This window comes from Anguilla anguilla, chromosome 5 (genome assembly GCF_013347855.1).
Source record: "Anguilla anguilla isolate fAngAng1 chromosome 5, fAngAng1.pri, whole genome shotgun sequence".
NCBI lineage: Eukaryota > Metazoa > Chordata > Actinopteri > Anguilliformes > Anguillidae > Anguilla > Anguilla anguilla.
This window is the reverse complement of record NC_049205.1, coordinates 50,890,336-50,912,396: the sequence shown is the minus strand read 5'-3', so window position 1 is coordinate 50,912,396 and position 22,061 is coordinate 50,890,336. Positions and strand designations below refer to the sequence as shown.

Genomic DNA, 22,061 nt, shown 5'->3' with positions numbered 1-22,061 from the left:
GTGGCTGTGCTCTGTCTCACCAAGCAGGATTAACAGGGGGGGATAAACTGGCATCTATAGAGCAACATTCCTAAAATCACTCGGTCGGAACACACAAGAGCCATCCTGTTCAAGCGGTTTCCATTTGCCAGCAGACAAAAATGCAACCGGACCAGTTAACAGGGCACTCCGCGGCTGATATTTACTTAAATACCATTTAAAAATGCCACCACCAGCGGCAAGTGGAAACTCACTGGTTCAGCCATGTTGGCCCAGGTCAGGTGGAAGGAGCCGACCACGTAGCCGGCCTTGTGGGCCACGCCCTGGAAGAGCTGGGCGAGCGGGGTGGAGGCCGGGAGGTTGAGAGTCAGCCTCTCGGTGACCGTCTTGGCGTTGGTGGTGTCCTGGACGATGCACAGCACCCTCGGCTCATCCGCAGCATTCTCAATCTGAGGGACACACAGAAACCACGGCTGTCAGAGAGAGCGAGGCTCTGTGGGGGTTAGGGAGAGCTGGGGGGAAGCTCTGTGGGGGTTAGGGAGAGCTGGGGGGAAGCTCTGTGGTGTTAAGGAGATAGAGAGGAGGCTCTGTGGGTGTTAGGGAGAGCAGGGTTGAGACAGAGAGCAAGCTCTGTGAGTGTTAAGGAGAGCTGGGGTGAGATAGAGGGAAAGCTCTGTGGTGTTAGGGAGAACTGGGGGGAGATAGAGGGGAGGCTCTGTGGGTGTTAGGGAGAGCTGGGAGGAGATAGAGGGGAGGCTCTGTGGGTGTTAGGGAGAGCTGGGAGGAGATAGAGGGGAGGCTCTGTGGGTGTTAGGGAGAGCTGGGGGGAGATAGAGGGGAAGCTCTGTGGGTGTTAGGGAGAACTCAGGGGAGGCTCTGTGGGTGTTAGGGAGAACTCAGGGGAGGCTCTGTGGGTGTTAGGGAGAGCTGGGGGGAGATAGAGAGGGAGGCTCTGTGGGTGATAGGGAGAGTTTGGGGGGAGACAGTCTGGAGGGGTAGGGGTTGTGGAGAAGAGCTGGGCAGGCCTGGATGGGGCACTGAAGCTCCAAACGCAATCGCTGGCCTGGGGACCACACAGTTATTCAATCACTCTGTTGCTCTCGTGCATTAGAGAACACTAAACAAAAACCACATTCTGAGAGATCAGTAAGTGTTAAGTGCAAAGAAGAGTCAAGTGCAACAACTCACACAAAAAACATATCCCAGCACTAGTGACGATAAGTCTATACACACTAAATTAACAACTGCATGATCGTTCATAGTAGCACATTGCATATGCTCATTGATATGCTAACATATCCTGTTTACAAAATACTTTTCAGCTAAAAGATTTATTAGCTGCAAATTGGCTGTCACTCAAATGGATTAACCATATTTATACGTGGAGGTTTTATGTAGACACTGGGTAGCGCCAGCAAACGGGTTTGTGCTGACTAACTCATCCTTTTATAGCGCACTGCATAATGCGCGCCGTCACATCTCCTCGGCAGCTGAGCGGCGTTGCGTCAGACCTTAGCGTCGCGGCGCAGCGAGGGGCTTGTGTAAGGCGGTATTAATATAACGCAACGGCGGATCCTGTTGCGCTAAGCTCTTTGAAGACACGGCTTAAAATAGCAAGCACCCGAAGGCCGGGAACAACAGCACGGAGAACACCTTGACATAAAACAGCACGGCATTCCCATAACTCACAGGCTCAACGGCAGCGCCATGTTGCTGTTTAATGAAAGGAGTTGCACTAGCCGACTCCCTTGAAAATAGCGAGGCACCAGTCCGGGTGATTTAATGTTGTGCGTGCTTGTTAATGATAAGGGATAACGTTCATCTTTATGTCATTTTCCTTCGCTCTGTTTAACTGAAACCTGTTTTTCACGTCTCTTTCTCTGACACAAGAGAGGTAAAAAAATCAAACGCATTAGATTGTGTGCGCTTGTCCACATCCTACGCAGCGGGCTACTGAATTTGCGGTAACCTAGTTTTAAAACCGTCATTAAAAAAAAGTGCAGATTAGCATAAACAGCAATAAGAAAACCAAAACTGAGCATTGTCTCCATTTGTTTTTTCTAATTACAGAAAAAAACTGCACTGAAATTTTCAGGTTGAACAGAGATGACAGCTGAACTGGCCCAATTTCCAAATCCTGTCAATAGAACTGGTCACTTCTGCTTTCCCTAATGGATACAGCCTATCAATGGTCTCACACTGATGGAGCACCATGACGACTGTTCCCTGTCCCAAGCTGAGCTCTAAATAACCTGATTAAATCTACAAAGGATCTGCAAGCACCGACCAGCTGGGCCAGGAGGTTCAACAACAACTGCAGCCACAGGCCCTCTGAACAGCACCATCATACCATGACCCAGTGTGGTCCATTTTCACAGTCCATTATAAACATAATAATAAAAAACAACGTATACAACTTTAAAAGCACAGAAGCAATACTAATACTAAGAGAAAATAATAATGAATTTAAAAAAACGTTATAATAATGCTGTATTGGCTATATTGACACCATGCCCATTATGATTTGAAAGAGAGAATTCCATGTTGCACTGCACAGTATGCAGCCACTGTCATCACCATGACTGCATGGAGCAACATCTATCCAAGACATAACGGATAAATGACAAAATTATTTAGTTTAGTACAGGGTTAATGAGCGAACAGTACATGCAATGCTGGTTAGCTTGCTAATCTGCTAGCTAGCTGGTGGCTATATATGCATTTTGCATGCATAGTCTATATAGCATACCCATCCGTATATCATTCCATATTGTAGTTAGCATGTTTTGGTAAAGCCAACAAGAATTTCAATTCACTGGAGATGGGAATATCAGAAGGGGAAATGTTTTTTTAACCAATAAAAAGTTTCTGGCTCATGAGATGGTTTTTGTCCACTTAATTCACTCCTATCAAATGATACCACATGGCAAATTGAAAATACATTTGTTTTGTGGTTTAGTGTTCCTTCAAGGCTGTACAGGGCTTGTTTTCCGAGAATTATTTGTTTTTCTTTCCCTCAGTGAAGTCAGTAAGTGCTCTGAGGATATGTTTCACAAATGTTCTGCAATACAGAAACACAAGCACAGCTTTCGCCAGCAAAGTTGGCCAGCACAGGTTTAGAGTATTCTCATATCTTAGGGCACAGTTTCGCTCAGTTAAAACTGAAAATGCAATAGCCTGCTTTCTATTACAAAGGGTTTACAACTGCATTTTGGAATGCCATATGACTTACATGACATTTTACGTAACAACTGTAACTGGGTCACCAAAATGAAACGTTCAGAGTGGCTTAACAGTAAACCCTGCGTCCCAGAGTCTCAAACGAACGATGACAATTTCCATCAAGCCCGGTTATTTATAGACAGCTCACTGGAGGTGACTCCAGGACCAGGATGTAAATAATGCCCATGGGGGGGGGGGGGGGGGGGCGAATGCCAGCCAGACTGACTGCATCACGCTGGTGCATCCGCACATGCGCGCGCGGGAGCATGCAAACACACACGCGCACACACAGCTCCACCCCTGGAGCTACCTGCGAGAACTTCTTCTTCATCTCCTCAAAAATACTTTGCCTGTAACTCCAAAGCATACCCTGGTGACATGAAAAGGGGTTAAAAAAAAAAAAACATAAATATTTCATTGGTCAACATGGCGTAGGGAACATTTTCACCGCTGAGACGATGTGCCCCAACACCCACGGGTCAACGCGTGTACGAAACAGACCTGACTTGAACTGCGATGTTTGCTCATGCCAATACTCATTAAATTAAAAATAAATCATCCATGTTCAGGTATTCTTCACGCAGTGATGTCATCACTTACCTGGAACCTGGGCTGAGTGAATTCCACATTTTAACAGGACATCAGTCAGGGGTAAGAGGGAAAGAGGAATGATTATCAAACACACTGACGCACTGCGGAGCCGGTCACAAGATCTCCTTCAGCAGTTATAAGAGCACACGAGATCTTTCTCAGGCCCACTGTTTAACCTCTTGTTTCTCCAAACACTCGATGTGAGGACAAACAAACACTGTGTGGTCAGGCGGACCTCGCCAGCACGCACATGCCGCCGCTACATCTGTGAGAACTCGCCAACCCCAAAGTCTGACAGGTGGCTCTAAAGGGCCAACCAATGTCAACACATCAAAGTGTATTATCAGATTAGTGGTATTTTTAACTGGGATAATAACGCTGGGTGCTGACTCTACGCTGTGCGTTTTCTACGCTCCACAAACTTGCGCAGAGCCTCAGGCAGAGAAAGTTCAACGCCTGGCTCGTAGCACAAAGTAGCAGCAAGGCTGGCCTGTCCATGGGTGGGCTCTCCCGACTGGTTTGCCTTCAGGCGTGTGCCAAGATTTCATTACAGCTACGAGTCCATCTGCAGTCAGCAATCTGAGAGGCCCAATGTATTAAAACATGACACACATTCCTAGGAATGCTTTTCATATTGGGTAACCTGACTATGACAGCTGGGTCTTCCGTACATAGTAAGAGAAAAAACTGGAAGAAAATACTAAATTCAATTCTGGGTTCTGAAAATGGAGCCACAATGGATGCCTTGGCAGTTTGGCAGGTAAACAATGTGAAGAACATAAATAATGGTGTATCTATAAAGCAGCATGTGTGTGGTCCATTTCTGCACTATGGGAAAGGGACATGAGGCCAGCATGTTATCTTCCTCTCCTGTGTTCCTGAGCACACCTGCAGTATATGATACAGCCTCTCATTGTAAATATGACAAAAACAGGTGCAGGAAAGACAAAGGAAAACTTTGTCTTACAAAAATGAAATATTTAATTGGAGGGATAAGAGATTATTTATGTGAAATCATGTAGCCACAGAAAAATCTTCAAAATAGGCACTTTTCCAGTAAATCCATGCATTTAAACGTGTACTACATGTGTCCTGGAAGGCTGACAAAACTTGCAGACAGGTTTACAGCTGTGAAATAGCAGGCCTGGGCAAAGTTCAGCGAGAGGCCCGAAGCATTTACACCCGACTATAAAAGCCGGAGCGTCTGAAGCTCACGGGCTGCCGGCGAAAAGCAGCAGGGCTGCCAAAGAGAAGCTGGATTAAAAAACCAAATTCAACGAGGACCTGTTCCATGGCGGCTTTCGAGGACCCGGCCCCAGGTCTAATTACAGCTAGACAAAAATACCCCTATCTCCCCGTCGACTCACCCTGGAGAGTAAGACTTCTGTCATGCGTTTTAATTCCTGCTAGCAGGTGGACCTTTCTGCTTCACAGACTGAACCGAGCCGCTCAAGAGGTCCCCTGGACGCCCATTGCAAACACAGGCCCAAGCTGCTCGTGTCTAAAAGGAAACTACAATCCCGTTTCCATGGCAATCTGTCATTTTTCACAGTATTAGAAAGTACTTGGGAAACGCACTGAAATGGAATGTGCCCTTAACATTGCAATCAATGCTGTAAAGCTTCAAAGTCCAACCCTCAGCCAAATGTCTAGTGTTTTTGGAGAAGTTCAAGGAAATGCAATGGAACGAAGTATTAGACAGGTGTTAGGTCCTGAAGTATCAGTATCGTGTAAAGATAAGAAAAAAGACAAATATAATTCTGAAAACTTCAACTGGAAAGAAGCCGTTTTTAACCCAGCTGTATCCACAGAACAGCCTCCTAACAATTGCTCTCCCTTTTTTAATGTTCTAGTTCACGGTTGCATTTTATTCTACTGATGGGCCCATTTGACTTCAAAAGCCTCACTACTATTTTTCCTAAAATGCGAAGTATGGGAGATATCATACATCTTGAGTTCAGATTTAGTCACCCACATCAAAACATGTAAGTCTCCTTTCCCCTTCCATTGCATAAACCAGATCAGTGCCAGCTTCCTCTCAACCCTCATCTATGTGTTCATTTTTTCATATTTTGATTTTGTAATTGCAATTCTTGTGGTCTTAATCTCCACTAAGCTACTAGGCTACAGCTTGTTCAAAATTCCTCTCTAAAGCCAGGATCAAGCTTTGTATCTCCTGCATTTTACACCAGTACCATGAGCCCCAAGTCTCCATCAGAAGGGACTCAAGACGCTTCAGTTTACATGTAAAGTTTGTCGTGCAGCCCTATCTAATCTCAACTCACACAATATGCTCCAACTCACAAAAGCTGCCTCAATTCGATATCTTTCAGCTACCAAGTGCAAAATACATTACGCAATAGCAATAGGCTGGCATTTATTTTAAGTTGCATTGAACTGAAACGTATCTCAGAAACTTTATACTTTCTTTGTCTTGTTACATTTTTCTCCATGTAGGCTACCTAAATCAAGAGCATTCGGGATTCAAAAAATGTATGAAAAGAACAGACTACGAGGCAGTGTGGTTAACTGCGAAAAAGTAAACATTTTTCCTCACTGTATGAGAAAAGAAGAAAAGTACTATGAAATTGTTGAAGTGTGAAAAACAAAATCCTCTCTCAGGTTTTGTCAAGCGAGGTTTCTTCAGGTGAATGACACACAGGCACCTGAAACAGCCATTTCTCATTATCAGCACGGCCATTTGTGCTACTGAAGAATTTCAATTAATTACAGGCCACTGACCAGAAAAGGCAACAACCATTCACTGTTCACCTTTAATAAGCTAGCACAAGTATGAATTATGTAAAGTTCTACATTTTCTTTCACTTTATATTTCGTATATATATTTCATTTCCACTATGAAGAATAGTAAAATAGGGATAACACAGTTAAACAAATTGATTACTAAAAAAATATCTATTTGAATTTTGACAGACTAATCACCATAAAATAGCTGAAGACCCTATTCATTTTCCAAAACTGTGTCAATGCAGAAGGGCTACTGGCTGCTTTGGAGAGATGACTGAAACAGCATGACTCCTCCGTATGAATGCGGACCCTTTTCTGAACATAATTATTTGTTTGAATGTTTATTAATTTGAAACTTTTTTCAATTAAAAACAAGTTCAAAAGTGCTTCGTAGGTTGCTTCAGATTGCTTTTTTGTCACATTGCATATACTGAAGAAACAGATGTTTTTGTGAACACATTAAGCACATGCCTCCCATAGTGCAGCAACAGGGTCCTAGCATTTCTCTTACATTGCACTACTGTGAATAACATTTAAAAAATAGAGTGAAAGGAACATAAATGTTATCTATAACTTTCATTATCCAGTCATTTTTTTTTTAAACTGAATCACATTGGGCATGCAAATGCTCCTTAATAAAATAATATATTCATAAAAAAATTTACTTGGGCAATATTTATTTCAAAACTACACAAATTATGTTTAATTTAAGTGGATATCGACAGGCATGGATATTGACTTGAGTGTGTTTATTTGGGTTTGCTGCAGCAAGGGTCTGCAGATGAGAACATGAAGGCAGCGGAACACTAAGCAGGAGCAGGGCGCATGGTCATGTGATCTGGGAAACCTAACTTATTAAAGTACTCGTGTAGCAGATTAGAAAAGCTCTTTACTTCCTCATATGCGCAAATTATACATTTTCAATGACCTAATTACTGCCTACCTTGACTTGAATGCTAGTCGCATCTACATAAATTGCCGTCAATTTAAACTGAATTAAAACAATCTTAATGTGGTGAACTGCTGATCTGTGAAGAGAAAACAAACTGTACACAATTTCTTAAGAGTGATGGTACTCGACACCTCTTCTCTGTGTTTCTAAAGTTGAGGACTTACAGTTTCCTTATGAACAACTCATAAAAATAGGCTTGAACCCTTAAAGTTTAACAGCAGGTGCGTAAGAGTGAAAAGGGGGGCAGTTCGCCTTCCAAGTCTGGTGGAAAAGATTTAAATCAAATACACTGCAACTGCGTTGCAAAGAAAACACCCATGCAGAGCCAGAACAGGCCAGGGACACTTAAAATGCTGCCAATAAAAACACAGAATGAGAGAATGATTGTACCCATAATACACATACATCTGGGTAAATTTACAAGGATTTCATGTCTTGTGTTTTCAACAATTTAGAGCTAATGTAAAGTAACTTTTTTCCAAGCCTCAGAAGGGCTGTTTCAAATATGGACATGAAGGCTAAAATCAAAATGTAATTTACATACAATAGGTAGGTACTAGATACACCTGTAATTAGTCTAGCTATGTATTTAAAAAAATGTTTTTTAAAAAACAACGGGGTGTTAATGGAAACTGAAAGTAGTGACATTTAGTGAACAGAGAGACAATCTGCGACAAAAAATGTTTAAACCACTTCACTAAAAAAAAGGACTTAAAATGCAATTTATGCTCGCTTCTATAACGACGTCGTTGTTTATACATTTCATCCATTTACTGCATCCGTTTCCGTTTAATCTTTACTCATTTGATTTCTACGGCGAGAGCGGGTCACTTAAGTCGAATTAATGGTGGTTTCCAATTAGCCATCTACCTAGTTAGTTAACAGAATGAGACTATACAGATAGCCTAGCTAACGTTAATTAACGTAAATGTATTTTTATAAAGTAAGCTAGCACTAGATAAACATGACAGCTAGGTAAGCAGCTAGCTAGGGATCATTTGACAGCACATCTTTGTGTCTTGTGACAGCTAGCTAGGCTTGCTAGCCCGCTATTGCTGTATTTCATAAATAAATAATAACATACAATAAAGTCTGCTAGCTAAGACCCCAGTCCTTCCCACAGTAGCTAGCATTGTTTAAACTCTTCAAATCCATAAAATGCACTTTCACGTGTTAGTGAATCGGTGATGGCAAAGTCATGATCGGATCACAAAGGCCGCAATATTAGCTAAAGCTTCTGAACTGGCTAACGTTAGCCAACGTAGATAGAAGGCTAACGTTACTAGCGACATTGGCTACTATTCAAAACAGTGTTGACATATCGGCAAACCAGTTAGCTAGCAAGTTATCTAATCGTTTAACCTAAAACATGGATACCATGTAATATGTGTAGTTAGCGTGTAATAGAAACACTGAGCTAATTAGCTAATTTACACGGTTAACTGCTGTTTAACTTTCGTTTTCTTTTGATTTAAACCAATGCTATTGATTTCTTACAAAAAGTTGCTAGCCAGATAGCCTTCTAGCTAGGCTAGCAGCTGCACCTTATCAAGTCGGGGAAGGTATCTAACTGTTTGCTAGCTAGCTTGTAGTAAAAAGAGCTCAATATATAACGTAGCTCGTAGATAGATGTTGTTTTGCACTTTGCCACAACGCCATTACTGCCTCCCGGCCTAAACCAAGTTGTTTATGTCATCATAGAGAAGCGGATAAGGGCCCGTCGGTGCCAAACCCGGTCTCTCTGTGCGTTTGTGATAATCTCACCTCTTTGGGTACGAGCTGCTTTTCCTCGCTGGGCACCATTTCCATTTGTGCGACAGTTTAAACGGACATCTACCCGAGCTCGGATGTCAACGGGAAAGGTTTAAGGCGCTGTACACAAACATTGTTTGTGTTTTTTCAATCCAAAATGACAAAGACTAAACAAATAAAAACTTGGAATCAAAGTAATCGCAGACAGCTAGCAAGCTAGCTACTTTCTTTTCTGTAATACCACCTAAGCACAAACAGCAATCAATGGAAAAAATGGCTGTCTCTCAGTTTCGCGAGAGTTCAGTCAGACTGCAACGTCACTTCCTAGGCATCTTTAACGTCCTTATGGGATGTAAATACTAACCTCTAATAACCTCGATAACACTGTTTGTGGCAATGTGTATAGACAAGTGCGTATGCAGGTCTTTTGGGCGACTAGATAATGGGTGTGTGTGCCATTATTGGAATCTTGTGCCCCCTCCAACTATTTCTGCTTGTGTTCACAAGTGTCACAATTAAAGTTACCCATGAAAATAGATTTTTTTAAATGTGGAAAATGGCACTGTTTGCATGTTAACTTGCACATACATTGCAGGGATTATGAGCTTGATTAACTCAATGAATGATGGCAAAGTTTGTGATTTTAGTTAGCCTGTAAGTACACTGGTTTCAAGTACACGGTAACCAAGGACATTAAAAGACTTGTACACAAGTGTGTTTATCTGTGTATGGGCTATGTTGCAAAATCACACGGTGCCACTCATGTCCCCAGTGTTCTGGTATGGAATTTTACATCAGAATTTTACACCAGACCATGGGGCAATCACTAGATGAAAACCCGATATTTGAACAGCACAAGCCAGGTGGTAGCTCCTGTTGTTTGTATGACTTCACAGTAAATGCATACAGTTCAACTGCAAGCTGACTTGCATCAGGGAAATTCTTCACTTAACTTTAGACCTTATCCAGTGATGTTCTGTAATAGGCTTTGCTTTTGCAAAGGAAAGGCTACCCCCTGCTGGTAACAAATGGGTTGAGTTTCTGAGTCTTATACCATTGTTGCACAATCCCAGTCCCTGCTCAAAGAGATTGTTCTCTCAACAAAAACGTGTTCCAAAGATTACATTATTTTGACCCTGCACTGAAAAACAAAAGTGGTGTAAAACACTGAGATTTTGTAGGGAAGCACAGTAGCAGTTCACAATCAGCACAAAGATGCAGCATTGTGGTTTATCATCCTTGTGTACTCCATGTCTTTATGGAAGTATGGAAGGCAAAGGTATTTTAATAATGTTAAGACAAAGAGTATGTTCCAGAAAGAGTACCAGTGTTCCCCTCCTGCTTACCATGCATGCCCAAATCCATTTATTCTCAAGACTAACATGAATGAACTGTTAACTCCTCCAGTTGTTTTATGTGCTGCAGTACCCAGGGCAGTTCTGGGAAATTCTGAAAGGGCTGAAAAACCTGAAAGGACTGTTAAGATCACCAGTGCAATTAGACTGAATTCATAATTTCCTATGAGAGCTCTGCAGCAGCTGGCAACATGATCAAGCACATGAAAACAATGTGCCCCATTGACCAATCAGACGACACTGTCATCGTAAGTGATTGCCACAGAGTGCGTATGTGTGTGTGTGTGAAAGATTATTATTATTATTATTATTATTATTGTTATTATTATTATTGTTATTATTATTATTATTATTATTATTATTATGGGTGACATACTCAGGAGGTAAGAGCGGTTGTCTGGCAGTCGGCGGGTTGCTCTGGTGAATGCGAGGCATCAATTGTAAAGCACTTTGGATAAATGCAGTCCATTTACCAATCATAATATTATTATTATCACTACTACTTCTACTAGCAACAACAACAATAATAGTCTTAAGCATTGTTTAAAAAAAAAAAAAAAAACATCACAATACCTTCCAAGAATGCTCTGCTGCTGACTTTATTCATGGAAACATGACTGGGATTGTTTGCACAAAATAACAATAGCACTAAGACCAACAAATACAGTTAAACAACATATCTGCCTGTAACCCGGGCTGAGCTGACAAACACATCTATGCACGGGTTTTACTCATATTTCTTTAAGGCAAATTGAAAAGTCACTATCATATTGAACTCACAAAATACACTGTAGGTCAGTCTAGACTGCAGACAGAGACATACTGAGGACAGGCAAAGAGATTCAAACGCAGATCTTCTGAAATTTCTCTGAGGTCACGCTGATTGATTTTGAAAGATGATACAGTGCTGAAGCGCGATGTTCAAATACATAAAATGCAACATAGTTTCCCATACAGTGTTTCCCATAGGGTGTAATGGACCATAAACATCTGTGTTTTTTTAACTCACCACGTAGAGCTATACATTACAGGTAGAATCCAGAAAGCCTTCACAGAAAATGCAAATGATTGCAATTTTTTGTATTTCACATGTTGAAGAAAGACATTTTTTTGAGCAATTCAGTGGCAGAAATAATGCATGATAAATGGCTGATGAAAAACATGCTCATTTGATCTATTCATATGTTAAAATGGCACTGAACCTGGTTGAGATTACATAAACGATTGATGATTGAAGAGTTTGGTAAGTAATTGCTTTAAGTAACGTTCAACAAATGATTATCAGCATAGCTATGTGAAATATGACAAAATGACTGCCATTGCTGCTATAAATACTCATAAGTTGCAGTCTTGTTACCTGGGCATACTATCTTTCTGTGGCCATCAGTTCTTGCTTAGCAATTTGCTGATCCATTCATCTTTACATAATCTGCATGGGCACATCAATTATTACATGTATATCATATACTGTACACAACCATCATTCAATATAGTAGAAAGACCAGCAAATCACTGTGGAGTGACTCACGCCAAAGAATAAATTGAAAGCTAAACATTTAGCTCCTTTAAATCACAATTGCATACACAATATTACTGGGGGGAAAAAATCTGCTTATCACTTGCAGAAAGACCGTGGAGCTGCTTTTATGTATTGATTATTTTTAAATGTGACAAAAATAATGACTGCGGTGGAATACAGTGACATTTAACACAGTGATTCATAGATGTAGAGATGCTTATATAGATATGAGATTTCAGTAAAGCTGAAACATATATGCACAGTGTGAAAGACTGTATTATTTGATTTGGCCTAAATAAAAAAATATATTTCTCAAGGACAGGTCCAGAGTCACACACTGTATCCTGGAAAGCAAAGCCTTTATGTGGATTCAAAGTGCTTTGATGTGACACAGAAACGTTTAAAACCCAGTATGTTATTGTCCACTGACGAGGCAGCAAACTGCCATGAAGTGAATGAGCTGCTGTGAACATTTTTGCAGACACCTTTATTTCTACCTGCATAAAACACCGGGGGGTCATTTTCCTTGGATAGGGAGTGCATACAAACACTGTAATAGTTTGGCATATCCAGAACAGTTAACTTGCAATAACAGCTGTTGGGTGATATCTGAGCCCTATTAACACAGGACTAGTTTTACCCCAGGACGTCCTGTAATGTCCACATCCATAATTCTTACAGGCCGGGAGAGTAAAAATTTCAGCCCGAATTATCTACCTTATCTAAGGACCTTTTCCAAGGTCCATAGATAATACTACTCCTGTATGAATAGACATCTGTAAATGCAATTTGTTCATTAAAATTTTGGTGCTATTTCCCTTGTTGGGAACATGGAGGCGGTTGTGAAGACTGCTGGACAGATATGACTCTTTTTTAATTCCATACACTCAACCATCCCAACATGGGGTTTAAGGGAGTAAAAAAATCTAAGCTCACAGAAGAGGAAAATCTTGCAAATACATGTATTGCACATGTAGCTGCACTAGGTAATACGACTTGCTATATAGTGTATAGGAATCTCCATTAGAAATGAATGGGAACGTTATGTCCACAAAGTAGGAATTCCTGATAAATCAGGGAAAATCACATAGCTGCCATCTACATTATATGATAGTACATGCCATTCACATTCGGGATGTGGTCAGTGGAGTGAAAAACTGACCACATCCTGGATGTGAATGGGAAAAGCAGCGAAAAACAGAGATTCTTATATCCCATATGAATGCTACACTGCAATTACCCAAATAATTAGTCAAATTAGATTACAGGACCTCCAGTAAAACATATCCCATATGAATAGGGCTTAGCTCTGTTTGAGTACTCATGCAAAAAGGACACTGGGCCATTACGCATTAAGCCTATAAATCACTACCTGGCTTCTCTTATTTTATCATCTGTTTTCTGTCATTTAAATAACTTGTAAATTGGCATCATATTTATTAATGAATAACCCAAATTGTCGGATTTCAATCACACATAGATTGATACACCTTTACTGCAATGGTAAGATCTGGTTTCCTCAGAGTCGATGTCAGCGTATTTGGACAAGGCGTCATTATACAGCACAGCCGATGTTGAGACTGCAGACACAATCAAATATGCTTAACTGAGCCTCTTGCCCAGTCAGTTGATCAATATCTGAATCTGACCCTGACTGCCTCCTGCCCACAGTCACTTGCTTGCATCTGATACAATACACAGGCACTAGCGGGCATGACTACAGTAACAGATGTGCAGAAGAAAGAGAAACAAAGAATGCAGCCCACACAGACCTCCCACCAATAGCCACATGAACCTCCGTTCTGCTTTTCCTTCCTTTTCTCAGGTTATCCTATACAGAGGATAGGCCATAGGTTGCTTGGTGTGTTAGCACTGGGAGTCACTGAAGCAAACTACACAGACCTCTTCCTTCTATCGTCTCCCTTGGCAACGGCGGTAATCCTGTACGGATTCAGTCTGCGGCAAGGTTGGCGAGTGGCCTCACTCTGTGTGTATGAAAAATGCTGTAATTACTGCAGAACTGTGCCGCAGACGTCTGGCACAAAGGCATGGTGCGGCCCTTCAGTGCCCACTGAAAATGAAATTACTCTGAGAGACGGAAACAGGCACACTACTAGCCCGCTCCCGCAGCACTAGTGTAACGTGAAGGGAGAGCAGTGAATTCAGATGATCATTTGATGCAGTCGCAGCCACAGGGCTGGTAGAATTACCCAGGGCCCCGGACCACTTGCTATATCCCTGCAATGAATCGCTCGCTTCAGCCCGAGAGCAAACTGAGAGACCTGCACAGCAGGACTGAAACAGACGAATGTGTCTCCTTTCATCTCGCAAGGATGACAACAATGCACAGCAGCTCCCTCTGACAGCCACTCACAGACCCACTCAAACGCTCATGTGCCCCTTCTCTTTTCTCTCTCACTTCATTACGTTCTTTCACAAATTTGCTCGCTCACTCACTTGCCAGCTCACTCACTCACACTATTAAGTGAGAAGAACAGAACACTGAGACACCCAGGAAAGGTTGTAAACAAGACAAAGCATCTGGTGACAACAATTTGGCAACACAAACTGTAACATATTCTTAATATTGCAAACACCGGGGAATTGGAAATGGCATCGCAGTGCCACTCTGCAACACAAGCCACAGAATGACGACAAATACTCACACGCTCACACACACGCTCACACACACATGCTACTAAAGTGTTTCTTCGCGGTGCACAGGGCAGGTCTTGGGACAGTCCCCCGGAACTGCCCACCCCTCCCCCGAGGCCCCTTCCACCCCACGGCCGGGACGATGCAGACGGCAGTCGCTATGGGATGAAGGGCGTGCGCTCCTTGTTGTCGCTGTCACCTTCTTGTTCCTCCTCTTCCTCGCCTGCCTCGCTCGTCTCCGTGCTGTCATTGGCCATCTAGAAGGGGAAACAGGCTCATCAGACTCGTGCCCTGCCTTAAGCTTGGATAAGGACAGCAACACACATCCACGTTCCTTGACTCACACTCACACACATTTACTGTACACATCTCTATACACATCAGTATAACAACTATCTGCCACTCAGGAAGGCTGTGGTAAAATTAATTATATTTATCCACAGTAGGTCACTATCACAGCTAATTTTGATTGGCCTTATGAAGACAAATAAACATTTAAACCAGGATAAAAAAACTGTAATTTAAAATTTTATGTGAGGTTCATGGCAATTTATTCAGCAGATTATATATTTATGAATTAAACTAATGGATGTGCTTAGCTACAAAAGCATTTTAAAGGAATTAATGCATATTTAATTTCTTTAAATTGCACTTGGATATCTAATATAGTGTACAAAAGAGCAGTAAATATTTAGTGGGCTGTAGAAGCAGTAGCTGCCTACACACACTTTGGAAAATGCTTTGAGACACGCTTCCATGGACTACTGTAGGCTTCACTAGAAAATGGCCTCCATGGAAACCATGGGAGGACTTATAGTTCAAAACAACCAGGCGCTGCTTCTGCAGCGCATCCAGATCCAAATGACATATCCACACCTTCATTACATTTTGACTTAATTAGTCAAAATAATTACTCCCGCCCCTTTACCTGAGCTCCTAAAAAAACCAGGGAACCTTTTTTAGGGCCAGGTTGAGGCATCTGAATCGATCTTAATTGATGATCAACATCATTAACTAAATACAAATTCAGAAATTCAAGAAAAGGTCACAGCAGCAGTACTACCCCCCATTCACTGGACAGATATATTAGATACTGGAAAAAAACACCCAATAAACTTGCTAACTCAAGTACAACACTTCTCCAGTACTTTCTTAAGACAATATGAATTACTGGAACCAAAAGTTCCAATGATTTAAAAAAAGTACACTTATGGAAAAGAGTGTGAAATATTGAAGCAATGATTCGTAAAAAATATCACAATGGTGAAGGATCATATCCTCTTATTTACAACCACAATGTACTGTCGCACCAAAACTACAAATAAATTAAAAAAATGAGCACAAAAGGCTGTAAGTCTGAAGGAATCAGATTCACCTACCAAGGGAGTCGGGGACTTCTCTACATCCAGGATGAGTTTTCCAATGTTTCCACGGTCATGAATTCTCTGCATAGCTTCTTTCACCTGTGAGAACAACACCTCTGTGAGCAGTACTCATTAACACCCTCACTAACATCACTACACTGTATGTGCAACACAAGAAATGACATGAGTAACACTGTGCACTGAACTGCCACTCTGAAGATGATCTTTTCTAATTTTACATATGCTGACAGTGTTGGCATTTATACAAAATTTAAATAATAGACAGTTCTCTGCTGGACTTCAGGAACCAATGAAGAGCTCAACATTTTGCTTGTGTGTAGTTAGGGCCAAAATAATAACACCATCTCCATCACCATTATTTACCAACCCAGAGACTGTGACTGCATGAAATGACCATTATTATTATTATTATTATTATTATTATTATTATTATTATTATTATTATTATTACTACTACTACTACTCCAGCAAGCTCTCCATTTCATATGGTATTGAAAATGACATACAGTAGAACAGTTGTAGTTGTGATTGCATTACAGAATATTGCCCAGTAGGTGGCAATGGCAGTGGAAACAAATAACTTGTGAATCAATATCCAATGGGCAGTTAGTGCACAGTTGTGGCATTACCATCAAATGCACAACACAGCTAGGATATAGATCATGAGCACCCCTGGACAATCTTACAAATTCATTTCATTTTCACAGAGCTCGATAAGGTCAAGGATAACAACCTAAACATCTGGAAGGCAGTAAAGCAACAATTTGGTTCTCATCTTCAAAATTCAATTCAATTCAATTCAAGGCAAATGGAGTTTACATTTTGTCCACACATCTCATATTGCAGACCACACAGGGATAATGGCTATAGTACAGAAGACATAATATGGCAAATGTGTTTATAAGAAGGAGAATTCTCAGACTGCCTGGTTTCCTGGGAGTGCATTGATTTTGTTTACCCTATTCTCCTACCCCCCGCTAGGACAATTTTATGGTTGAGAAACAGATGCAATCATAAAAATATATGTCATAAATTGCCTCGCATCATTGTCTCCAATGCACCCATACAAACATCATTCTGGTCCATAATACAACTATCTCTCTGTCCCTTGGGTAAAATAAAAGACTGGTCAAAAGAAAATTCAGAGAAGACTTTTGGCAGCCACAGTCCCACGTGCTAGATTGCTCTGCTGTTGACCTCGCTATCTGTCTCATTTCTTCTTTCCTTTTGCCTTGCATTCTTCCATCCCGATGACCTTTTATTCTTGGTCCTTGTGATCTGTTTTCACCACACATGGATGATTCCATGTGAGGGTGAGAAAGTCCGATTAATTTTGTTTTCTTGCAATGTGACGATTCCTGTGCATGTCATGTGAAATAAATCTCGTCATTCCCTTCAGGCATTCACCCATTTTTCAAATGTCAAAGTACTTTAGCCTCATTTGGTCTGCTGTGTATTGCTGGGTCAGTCCATACATGGATAGTGATACTATGCAATTAGTGTGTTGCACGTGATCGCTTACGGGCCTGTTGCGCGGTTTTAACAACAAACCCTCACTGTGATGCTTGTGCAAAACTGGCATGATTTAACAGATGTACACAGGTAAGATGCAACTTGGGCAGACAGATTACTGTCCCAGAACCTTTCAAGTATTCACACCCACTGTTAGAACTGAGACCAGAACTATAGTTTCATTTGGAACAGAGCCTGGTGGATCATATGCTCAATGAACTAGTGAGGTTGTTAGAAAATGTCTGCTTCCTCAGGCGCAGAAATCTTCAAGTGTTATCCTCCTCTTTCTCTCGACTGCCTTAGCATTTAATTTCTGTTTGGCAACAACCATCAACTCCACAGGTACAATCAAGGGAAATGTCTCGCCACTACTCATCATGACATAGCACAAATGCCCAAAGCCCTGAGCCAACAGTCTCATCACTGAGCTGGACGTATGATTTGGCACAGTCTCAGAGCAATTATATTCTGTTGAATAAGTCCGCCATACATTGACTTAGAGCAGTTAGGTATAGTTGCATATATTAAGCATTCAGTTATTTTGAGCTGACCAGAGAAACTATGTCTGCCAAACAGTGATGTAATTTATCGCAATAGCGGTTCTCTCAAACAGGCTGGCTTTCTAACTGTGCAATTTCAGCTGCACACAAACATCAGCTGAACACCCAAGTACGTGTTGCAGACATAGAGTGCAAGCATTCAAACACTCTGCTCTTTCTAAACACAGTCAAGATTGCTACTGAATTCAGTCACCAGCTAGGGAAAGGGTTTTACACTTATTGCAGTTAGAATATTTTTTTTGTTCTCTTAAGGAAAAACTATTTTACATTCAGGTCCAGGAGCCAGAGGGGACTGGTTATGACCGAGGGTAAATGCAATCAGAAAGCCTCTGGAGGCCTTACACATCTGTGTGCTCCAAGGTGTGTAAATTGCTTATCTCGCATGGCTCAGAGGATGTTTTGTGGGCCTGCAACAAAGAGCGGCACTGCCGTCACCCAGACAGCTGCACAAAATCATATGCGCTCAGAAAAGCCAGCTGACGCAAGTGAGAGCCAGAGGCTCGCATGCAATATTAGCAGAAACACACGGGGGAGGATGCTACCGGAGCTGCCTTTGTTCAGGCACTAATGGAGTGTGACTCACAGCTAACGCTCCTGGATTCAAGTGCAAAAGCTGCTGTCCATTCTCTCGAGCAGGTGAGAAAGCTCCCCTCTTGATAAAGGTGCGTGAGCAGACCAGCTAATGTATTTGGCTGCATGTGAAACAATCTGTAAATGCGCGACAAGGCAGAATGAGGGGCAGGGTTAAGTACCCAGACTGCAGGTACAACAGGGGTACTGTAAAGGACCATTTAATGACAGCAGGTATTTTACCTCAATTGCTTAAGCTACACATGGGCTATAGAAATGAACTGCTGAAAGACATGAAAGGGTAATTCAGGGGGAAAAATTTCTCCTTTTTAATCTTGACCTCTCAGATCTTTCTGATATTTGATACCCATAATGTAGCCCTGGAGTAATGACTTTTGTTATACTTTTGAGAAAAAAATAACACAAACCATTATTATGAAAATTAGGAACAATGAATTAATTGAGCAAGTTGCATGGGCACAGTCAGTGGCGCAGGGCATGGGCACACCGGGTGTGGCTACTGAATTTAGGTATTTTCGTGACCAGAGGTGAGGTGCACAGGTGAAAACTGGGCTGGACTAGATTGAATAAATGATCAATGTGTATGTTGCAGCTGGATTCAATCATAGCCAATCAAATTACCGGGTTTTAATTCCTTTTAAGAGCTGTACGTTTTGCACCCAGATGCAATGCCAATTTACATGGTCTACCACTGCAATGGAATACAAGGATATAGTCATTATAAGAAGCTACTCCCAAGAGGAAACATTCTTTTGTCGGAGGTGCAGAGTAGGGCAGTCACTTTTCCCACAAAACTGAATTTGAACGAATCTCATAAGATAAATTCTTGATATCAAAAATCATTTTTAGCTAGTTATAATTAATGCATTTTTCCCATTCATTTCAATGGGGCCTTTCATTCTTGATATCAGAAATTGAATTAAAACCAGTTAAAATGGCTATTCTTGATATCAATAATTAAATTTCAAGTAGATAAAATTTGAATTATTGATATTGAAAATTGAATTTTAACCACTTAAAATTAAGCATTCAAATTAAATATCAATAATTCCTATTTTTGCTTGTTGGAATTCAATCCTGATATAAAAAATGAACGGTTATCATTTTATCTCCAATGGCAATGAACATCTAATACTTCCAAATGGCACTCCTGAGGGGCGGCGGAGCTATTGTTCTTGAATCTTCCATTGGGAATGCACAGCCCACAGGCTATGCTGATAGAACGACTCACAAGTTTATTTTTAGGCTACCTAATGGTACACCCTCCAGACAAAACAATAACATGGGTTGTTTATAGGTCTCTTTGAAGTTGCTACCATAAGCACAACACGGATGAGAGCACAGTGCAGTTGGGTTCCTTATTTTACCTAGGCAATGGGATTACACGTTTTAACCCACAAATTAAAAATTTAAATTTTCCTAAGATACAAACAAGTTTGATTATCACACAAAAAAGTGGCATCCCCAGTGCTGAGCTGTCATGGAATAATCTATTGTATCTCAACGCAACTGCCGAGAGTAGATAACTAAAGCAGCTAATGCATGTACTGTACTGAAGCTATCATTTTAACTACAGTCCCTTGATTAAATTGAAAAGATTATTTTAATTGCATTTATTGCTATTCTTCTCATTACAGACTGGTGTAAGGAAAATAACAGAATACAGCGCAATATAAGAACAGCCATAACCAATTAAAAACAGAAATAATATAGGAAGTAACATTATAAAAAAAGAAAAAAGACAATGAACAATAAATGCAAAATATGCATTTTTCCTGATGTGGGTATTTATATCAAAGTCAAATTGTACAGCATAAGATTCACACAAATGGCTGACCGGCCTTTGAAAAGGTTATCTGTGCATTGCTTGGGAAAGCCCTAAAATTCACAACCCGTCATACACCGGGCTGCAACTTCCACCATAGACCTGGTCTGAGCAGGTGGGCAGCGCAGACGCAAACTGCAGAACAGGCTGACACCAAAATTGCAATGCGCTGCACCAAGATTGCAATGTGCTGCTTGATCGTCACTAACACACCATGAACAGCACCCCTCCTCCCACATCAGCGCACGGTGAGTCACCAAATTGCCAAATGGGCTCAGACGCATCAAAATCCATGGCTAAAATAGCGCTCCGTCAGTGAGACGGCTGGCCACAGGCCATGCCCCGGCTGGAAAATAAGTGTCAATTTTCACTCCACTTTTAGCTCACCCACCTCAGATTGACAACCATAAATGATAAAGACTATATCTCCATCTCATAACCACAAATACCTGCTCCCCGTTACACGGTAGTTCTTCTTTTGGAACTTCCTCATGGGATTTTTGTGTTTTTAGCTGTTCTTCTTGAAGCTTTTTGCGACAAGTGAAACTAATTATTTCCCAATAACAAAACGGAAAAAAATAAACTAAAATAGGCAAATGACTTCCAATTACTATAAAAAAGAACACCTGAGCTTCACTTTCAAGTTGCACACAAAATGCTTGGTGCAGCTAAGCTTAGAAATGTCTGGGCTGAAGCAAATATTCTTTTTTCTCCGACCCATTTAGTTTATACGAAAAAAAGGTAACTCGAGACTAATCTCTGAGAATTTAGGTGCAAAGTACCGCTCAATCCAAACTGTTATTTGGCAGGAACTGTGAGTCACAAAAAGCTTCAAAAAGAACAGCAATTGTGCATCTTCCCATGAAAATGGATTGAATCATGGCCTAATGGTACACCATTACAATCTGGGTACACTGCTCAGGACCCAATTACATCACTGCATGACTGATTGCTCCAGTTCAGGGGTATAAATCTTAGTTCTCCCTTTCTATTTACCTGTGGGCTTTATCCTATTGAGAAGTGACTTTGATGAATGTGTGCTTAGAAGATACCATTGCCTTCTGTGATGCTTGCCACATACAAGAGTTAGGTCCACATGTGATCTAACTGAGCAGCTCTCTCAACTATTAGTCAGTATTTTAAGCATGCACGCATACATCACGAGTTAGAAAGGTCACATTCATGAGATAGACCAAGACAAATCGGAAGGTGTGTAATTTGTACCTGATGTATTTTTTTTTTTTTTACCAATCTCATATATCCCTCTGTCATCCTCCTTAGAACTGCACATTCTCTTTAGCTACCAAGCTACATCTTTCATTGAAAAATAATTATTAACCGTCCAGTGCTTAACTGGGCACATTCAAAAACCTTTTTGTAGGGCAGTCAAGAGCCAGACATCACAGAAATTCGGC

The 22,061-nt window shown here is 41.2% G+C and overlaps 2 protein-coding genes across 5 annotated transcripts in view; both read right to left on the bottom strand.

The window, feature by feature from the left end:
- Positions 1-9,538, bottom strand: part of usp47 (ubiquitin specific peptidase 47) — a 28,587-nt gene extending 19,049 nt beyond the window's left edge. For 2 of the 3 annotated variants that reach the window (XM_035417497.1, XM_035417498.1), the window contains exons 1-3: positions 9,257-9,538; positions 3,512-3,571; positions 234-428 (exon numbers count right to left, since the gene is read on the bottom strand). In XM_035417497.1, coding sequence (XP_035273388.1) covers positions 234-428; positions 3,512-3,571; positions 9,257-9,301 — 300 coding nt within the window. In that variant the 5' untranslated portion in view covers positions 9,302-9,538. The remainder of the gene's footprint in view (positions 1-233; positions 429-3,511; positions 3,572-9,256) is intronic. The other variant, XM_035417499.1, reaches the window with a different exon arrangement.
- A 1,635-nt stretch (positions 9,539-11,173) lies between these two features.
- The window catches only part of LOC118227917 (synaptic vesicle membrane protein VAT-1 homolog-like), a 38,282-nt gene continuing 27,394 nt past the window's right edge, over positions 11,174-22,061 (bottom strand). For both annotated transcript variants that reach the window (XM_035418977.1, XM_035418978.1), the window contains exons 8-9: positions 16,153-16,236; positions 11,174-15,030 (exon numbers count right to left, since the gene is read on the bottom strand). In XM_035418977.1, coding sequence (XP_035274868.1) covers positions 14,932-15,030; positions 16,153-16,236 — 183 coding nt within the window. In that variant the 3' untranslated portion in view covers positions 11,174-14,931. The remainder of the gene's footprint in view (positions 15,031-16,152; positions 16,237-22,061) is intronic.